The 6,723-nt window shown below is 38.1% G+C and overlaps 1 protein-coding gene across 2 annotated transcripts; it reads right to left on the bottom strand.

The window, feature by feature from the left end:
• Nucleotides 1-884: 884 nt before the first annotated feature.
• LOC133725464 (disease resistance protein RPV1-like) lies at nt 885-6,433 on the bottom strand. Of its 2 annotated transcripts, XR_009854450.1 has the most exons (7): nt 6,148-6,433; nt 5,491-6,048; nt 4,233-5,337; nt 3,759-4,061; nt 2,340-3,668; nt 1,081-2,227; nt 885-985 (listed from the first exon to the last, which is right to left on the bottom strand). XR_009854450.1 is itself a non-coding variant. In XM_062152742.1 (6 exons), the coding sequence occupies exons 2-6, from the start codon at nt 5,970-5,972 to the stop codon at nt 1,406-1,408; spliced, it is 4,041 nt and encodes a 1,346-aa protein (XP_062008726.1). In that variant the 5' UTR covers nt 5,973-6,048; nt 6,148-6,433; the 3' UTR covers nt 905-1,405. The 2 variants fall into 2 exon arrangements, 1 of the variants encoding a protein (XP_062008726.1); XM_062152742.1 differs by having other exon boundaries at nt 905-2,227.
• Nucleotides 6,434-6,723: the final 290 nt, after the last annotated feature.

Here is a 6,723-nt window from a genome sequence, read left to right on the forward strand (position 1 = left end):
TCACTTGGAAATGAAATTTTGGTATGGGAGTTGGTAATTTTGATTGAGATCTTACAGTTTTGCAGTTTTCTAAGGTAGAATTGCTCTGACAAGGCTTGGAAATTCGGTTTCTTTCACAGAAGGTATGACCTTGAGCTATTTTTCTGAGTTCAAAGTTTCAAACTAGCATAGAATTAATGGATATGATGTGGTTACAGGTTTATGACAACTTAACAATGAAAGTGCATAAGAGTAGAAGCATTGCTAGGAAGTCAAGTACAGGCCACGTAATTGGAATGGATATAGACTACATGCTGATGATTTTCTCCTGATTAAAATCTCGAAAGAAAAGCTAGGATTCAAGGTTAGCAACTAGATATTGTGAAATTTTTTGTTTTTTCTTTTTGGTGAACAATATGAACCAAAGACATTACCCATGCCATTGTACAAGAAATTACATCCAGCAGTATTCTATATTTAGTTTTATGCACACATTTACTGAAATACAATCAATGGTTTAGTTGAAAAGAGGATTTTTAGATGCGATATTCAACTGGAATAAAATAGAAACACAGCAACTAATATTGTTAAAGATGGACAGTTACTTGAGCTGGATTAATATAATCATTTCCCCAGGATTTTAATAAATCAATAAGGCTATATGTATTGTGTTCATAATAATACTACATTTGTGCCATGTCTGTCTGAATTTGATTTTTACAATAAGTTCTCTCTTTCAACTTACTCTCGACTCATCTCATCTCTGCATTCACTGATACACCAAAATGGTTTTCTACCAAATAGATTCTTTTATTTTGCAACAATATTTGAAGTTTACACCGAAAATTTACAGATAACATGAACTAGACAAATTTTAAATTTCAATGTTTATGCTAGACATCTTGAAATCTCAACCTTCAGTCAACTTTCATAAATGAGAGACAACATCGGAATGGGAAAGAACTTCGAATGAAGGAAAGAGTACCCACACACCCTGGCCTCAACTCTGGAAAAAAAAATTACATGAAATTAAAAATAAACAAACAAACACAACAAAACATTACATAGAATCCTTTTCAACCACTTTCCCCAAGACAATACCTTGCCAAGGTATGAGCTATGGACACAGTTTCCCGCTCCAGGGCGGGAACACACATCACGTACGTACTAACCATAGCTTGATGCATCAAAGACATAATGTCTCCAACCACATGCCCCAAAACTCTCCAGCACTCATTTGGAGAGCAACAACAACCCCTTAAGAACAAAGTTCTAACACCTAGGGATTAAGAGCACGCCCCTTTAAAACAATTAACGCCTAGGTTTTGAAGTTGTATTACCTTTGCTGTCTTGATTAATAACAGTCCATAATATTGTCATCTGGTCCTGTCTCCATTTGTCCGCCTCATCAAAACATTTAGTGAAGCTAATCCGAGAGAGCAACAGTAGCGCTTCCACTGGCTTCATACTGATCGCGGCTCCTCTTTGTTGAAATAACCTGCTCTGGTTTTGGTTCTCCAACATCTTGATTGACCCCTACAAATTTCACATCTTGGCCTTCGGATGACAGCAAGCAGACCCCACACCTTTTCACCTTAATGCCATCACAGACCCTAAGGTAAGGAATCAATTTCCTTTCCTTTGGGAAAGTGTCACTTTCCTTTCCCAATGCCCACTTTGGCCTAAGGTAAAAATTGAACGAGGCCTCGCTGGCAGAGCGAACATGAGTGGACCAGTACGCGCAATACCATACAAATACCTGAGATTTGTCATCCCAATTTATGCCTTTTTCTTCATCATAATTGTCGGGCAAAGGAAGAGTAAAATCTAATGGAGAGCTGTCACCATTGTTGGTCGTGAAATTGAATTTACACCTGGGCTTCATACAGTCAGGTCGGGATCTCCATAGTGTGTCATCGTCATCTTCATCTTCATCATAATTGTCGGGCAAAGGAAGATCAACATCTAATGCACAGCTGTCACGATTTTCGGTCGTGAAACAGAATTCACGACAGGCCTTAATAACGTTACGTTGGGATCCCGATGACGATGACACACTATCTTCATTGTCGAATGTGAGAACAGCGCACAGAACGAATTGCCACAAGTTTGTATTTGTATGAGAAGGATGCACAGGAAGCTTGATATTTATTGAAGATCCCTCTGTTTGATACCTGAACCGCTCTGGAATTTCATTTCCAGTATAGACAATAGCAACGGAGTAATCCTCACGCCTAGGGCTATAATACTGCACCACAGATAGACTTGCATCATGATTTTGTATAGTAAACAACAGACTATTCATACCCGATCAATCTCATACAAGGATTTATTTGATAGATAGATGGAGAGAGACTTACACGATCTGGATCTTTTTCTTCACGTTTGGAAAATGCAGTTCGCAAAATTCCAAGCTCTGCATCATTCATCATGTTGCTTTTTGCGGTCTCACTCAATTTTTTGCAATTACGAAATGAATATTTCACTCGACGTTTAAAAACATCTTTATAGCATATTTGATCCAGACCTTGCGTAACTGCAGTCATTGAGAATGACACCATCTCCAGATTCCTACAATCATCAGCATCCAAACTTTCTAGATTATATGGAAGCTCTGGTAGAGATTCTAGGTTCTGGCAATTGCATATGCGTAGGGATCTTAATCCAGAAAGTTCTTTGATGCTTGTAGGGATGCTCTTAATCTTGGTTTCACTAAAATCTAATTTTTTTAGTGAGGTTAAGCATTTCATGAGTCCATCAGGGATTTCTTCCAAACTGGTGCAGCCGCCGAAGTCTAATTCAGATATCAAAGACCACAAAATGTCCGATGAGGAGATAGGCAGTTTCTTTAGTTCACTACAACAAACAACTCTGAAATACTTGAGAAATCTTAATTTGTAGATACTGTTTGAGAGAGACTTAAAGCTTTTGCACATGAATAAGTTTAATTCTTCAAGCCCAACTAATTTTTCAATGGAGTCGTGTAGCTCTTCAATCTTCGTGTTACTTAAATGGAGAGTCTTCAGGCATTCCATAGGCTCTAAGATTTCAGGGAAGGATTCGAATGAAGAACAATGAGAGAGATCAAGTATCTCAAGATATTTCAACTTACAAATGCTGGTTGACAAACTCACAAGCCTATGGCACTTCTTCAGGTTAATTGAAATGACCCTAGAAAGACACTCAATTGATGACGGCAGACCTTCTATACTCGTATAAGACAAATCAAGAGATGTGAGGGAATTCAACGTCCAAATGCTGCTTGGAAGATTCTCAATGTAGTAACAATAACTGAGATCCAGTTTGACAAGTTTCTTAAGAGACCAGATTGATGAAGGCAATCCAGACAATCTCATACTGTCACAGTCAGGTTGCTTTTCACGGTTTCCACTTATAAGCAAGAATTCCAAATTGCTTGGCATCTCTGGAATACGTTTTAGAAGCCCGCACCCGCTCAGATTCAGAACAGTAAGCTTGTGAAGATTTTCAAAATATGAAGGAACTTCAACCAACTTCTTGCACCCTTGAAGGTTTATACTCGCAATGTTTAGACTCTTTGAGAGATTTGGAACTTCAACCAAACTTTTACATCCTTCAAGATTTATACTCTCAAGACACGCTGTGAGGTATGGCACATCAACCAGCTCCCTTGAGTAACTAAGATCGATCTTTTTAAGATGCTGAGGTTTCTGTAAAACAAAAGAGAAACGGAAAGAATAAGTTGGCAGGATTATATGACTCTTACTTCTTAATTTACTAAAGAACTAATTTAAGCATACCTGGTCTGTATTCCAAACTGTCTGGAGTTTGCTATTGCGCATATGAAGCTCAACAAGACAGCTCGGAGAAAACTTTGATGGCAAAGTTCCTAAAGGATAACCCTTCCAGGACAGATATCTAAGGACATTGGGAAGAGACTCTAGACCTTGAGGAAGTTGCAACGTGTAATAGTCAAAAAACCCATCAAGATCTAGGAATGTTAGATTGTACATCTTTCCAAAGACTTGACGGGTCAAAGATAGTTTAAACGTCCTGTCGTACGTGATGACGACAGTGGACATGGTTTCAATTGTTGCAGTTCCCTGAAAATCAAAAGTAAATACATGTATATGAGCATACAATATAAAGAAAAGTTTCAAGAAAATATAATAATTTGTCGACATCGAATTTGATTTATTTTTGGTAATTTTTTTTTTTTTTTTTTGTGAGAATTGCAAATTTCGAAAACAAAGTTGATGCATTTAAGTTCTTACCGTATCATTTTGCAATACATGACGGATGTCCTTAAGAGTGTACAACCTGGTGCGGTTTCCAGGCTCTTCAGGACATTTTTCGCGGACAATTTCGCGGCCCATTTCTTGTATCACATCATGCATCCATAGATAACTTCCTCTTAGTTCTATGAGAGACCTATCAATAAGGTCACCAATTCCGCTGTCCACAGGTAAACTACGGCAATCTAAATGTCCTCTCACATGATTTATTTGCTTCCCTTTGTGGAAACATGCAATGTCAAGAAATATTTCCTTCTCATTTTTTCTCAAGACATCATAACTCACTCTATAAATGCTCCCCATTTTTTCGTTGATAATCTTTGTCATCTCATCCCATGAAAGTTTATGGGATAAGGAACTCCAATGTTTAAGGGCTAAGGGGATGCCTGCAGCATGCGCTATCATCCTTGTTAAAAAATATGTAGAATGTACATCAGAATAGATACCTGTGGAGGCATTCAAATTGAAGATCTGACGAGCTTCATCATCACTTAATTTCTCAACCTCATATATCTTAACATCATGGTTACCTCCTCCCCTCAGTACCTCTATGTCTCTAACTCGCTGATCATCTCTAGTTGTTATTATGATTCTACTTCCTGAGCCAAACGTAACATCACGTCCAGCTAACATCTCTAATTGGCTTGACTTGTCAACATCATCAAGAACAACGAGGACTCTTTTACGGCTGAGTTTCACTGCCGTAGAACGGTCTATAGTTTTGCTCTGGATATCAAGAGTTTTGTCCCCTAATAATGTACGAAGAAGCCTGTTTCGCAAGTCTTTTAGTTCTTTCTGGGTCCCAGAACCTTCTCTAACATCTGCAAGAAAGCAGCAAGCATCGAATTGTGAAGAGAGACGGTGAAAAACAGCATCAGCAAGGGTGGTCTTGCCGATACCTCCCATACCCCAAATAACAACGGAGCGAACACGATCATCTCGAGGAACAATACATAGTAATGATTCAACTTGCTGAACCCGACTTCCAACTCCAACGAAGCCATCTAATTCATAACTCGAGGACTCATAACTCAAATTCGTCAAAATAAACTGGACAACTTGGTGAATCAATTCGGAATCATCCCTGGCACATATGACCAAAGACAAATAATTAATATATAGTTGCTTATACAACGGATTAATTAGTCTTTTTTTTTTTTTTTTACTTGATCAAAATTATAATTGATTAATCAGGACATGTAGAAATTAGTATACAAGTTGCAGAGGCAAGAGTTACCTGGTTGAAGTTGATTCAAACCCAGAAAGATTAGCTGCTTTTGTCAAAGCAACCTTCCATTTAAGACGCTCAGACTCTGTTCTATCCTTGAAATGTTCTTCAAGTTCATAACCCCCTCTCTGGTGTCGTATATCTGATACAACTGTTTTGTAAAAGATGGGTATCACATGTTGTCCATACTTTTCCCTGCATTCCAGTATATGCACAAGTTCGTCCAAACACCATCGAGAAGAAGCATAGTTTTCTGAGAAAACGATCACGGAAATCTTTGATCTCTCGATTGCTTTTAGAAGGGCAGGTGCGATTTCTTCTCCCCGCTCAAGATTGTAATCTATGTAGGTATCAATCTTCTTATCATCCAAAGCCTTGTAGAGATGGCTGGTAAAAGTCTTGCGGGTATCGGTGCCTCTGAAGCTGAGAAAGACATCATACTTCTCTTTTGGGGGGATGTCAGAGGAAGAAGAAGCAGAAGAGGAGGCCATATTACAGAAATGTGCCAGTCCAAAACTCAGAGCATGGAAACCCTGCCTTGGGACCAAAGCTTGACAATCCTAGATTCTGAAATAGGAAAAAGAAATCCAATACAAGGTTAAGTGGTTAGAACTTAGAAGCATATACACATATATACTTGATAAATAAAAGTTTATAGAAACTTACTTCTGAAACAAAATGCATCAAACTGTGGGAGAGGAAAGAAAACAGAGAGATAATGCTGATCTTCAGAAATTGTTGGGACAAGAATAGTTGGTAGCAGGCTAACAGCAGCAGAAATTGCTAGGAAATTTATGGGAATTAGCTCCAGGCACTTATTTAAAATGTCTTTGAACAATTCAAACGAAGGAGATTGAGAGGAAAGAGACACAAACAACTAATATATGTTCAATAATGCAATACAAAATTAAGTGATTGGTATCATACAAAACAATTCACTGGACAAATGCGAACTGGTTGATAATTATTAATTAGTTAATAGCTAGTTAAGTCAACTTTCATGTACAGCTCAAATGTTTCATAAGATAAAAGAGAGTACTGGCCAAGTTCTGGTTCTTCTTTGGACGATTGGTGGTAGGCCAGTATTATAACTATTAGAACGTTTAGTTACATTCCCATCACGATGTGTTTTAAAAAAACTCGAGCTGCCAATCAAATCTCTCCATGACTTGCATGCACTAGAAAGACTTACCCTCTAAAACCCTCATTCGGTTTAGGAGAAATTATTCTGTGGTCCCGAAC

Source organism: Rosa rugosa, chromosome 1 (assembly GCF_958449725.1).
Source record: "Rosa rugosa chromosome 1, drRosRugo1.1, whole genome shotgun sequence".
Lineage (NCBI taxonomy): Eukaryota > Viridiplantae > Streptophyta > Magnoliopsida > Rosales > Rosaceae > Rosa > Rosa rugosa.

Excerpts from the sequence above, each read along its gene's own strand:
- LOC133725464 (XM_062152742.1), bottom strand. The coding sequence starts at position 5,972 with ATGGCCTCCTCTTCTGCTTCTTCTTCCTCTGACATCCCCCCAAAAGAG. Across the intron at positions 5,338-5,490 it reads TTTGAATCAACTTCAACCAG|GGATGATTCCGAATTGATTC; the intron begins GTAACTCTTGCC and ends CATATGTGCCAG. Across the intron at positions 2,228-2,339 it reads AAGAAAAAGATCCAGATCGT|TATTATAGCCCTAGGCGTGA; the intron begins GTAAGTCTCTCT and ends TCTGTGGTGCAG.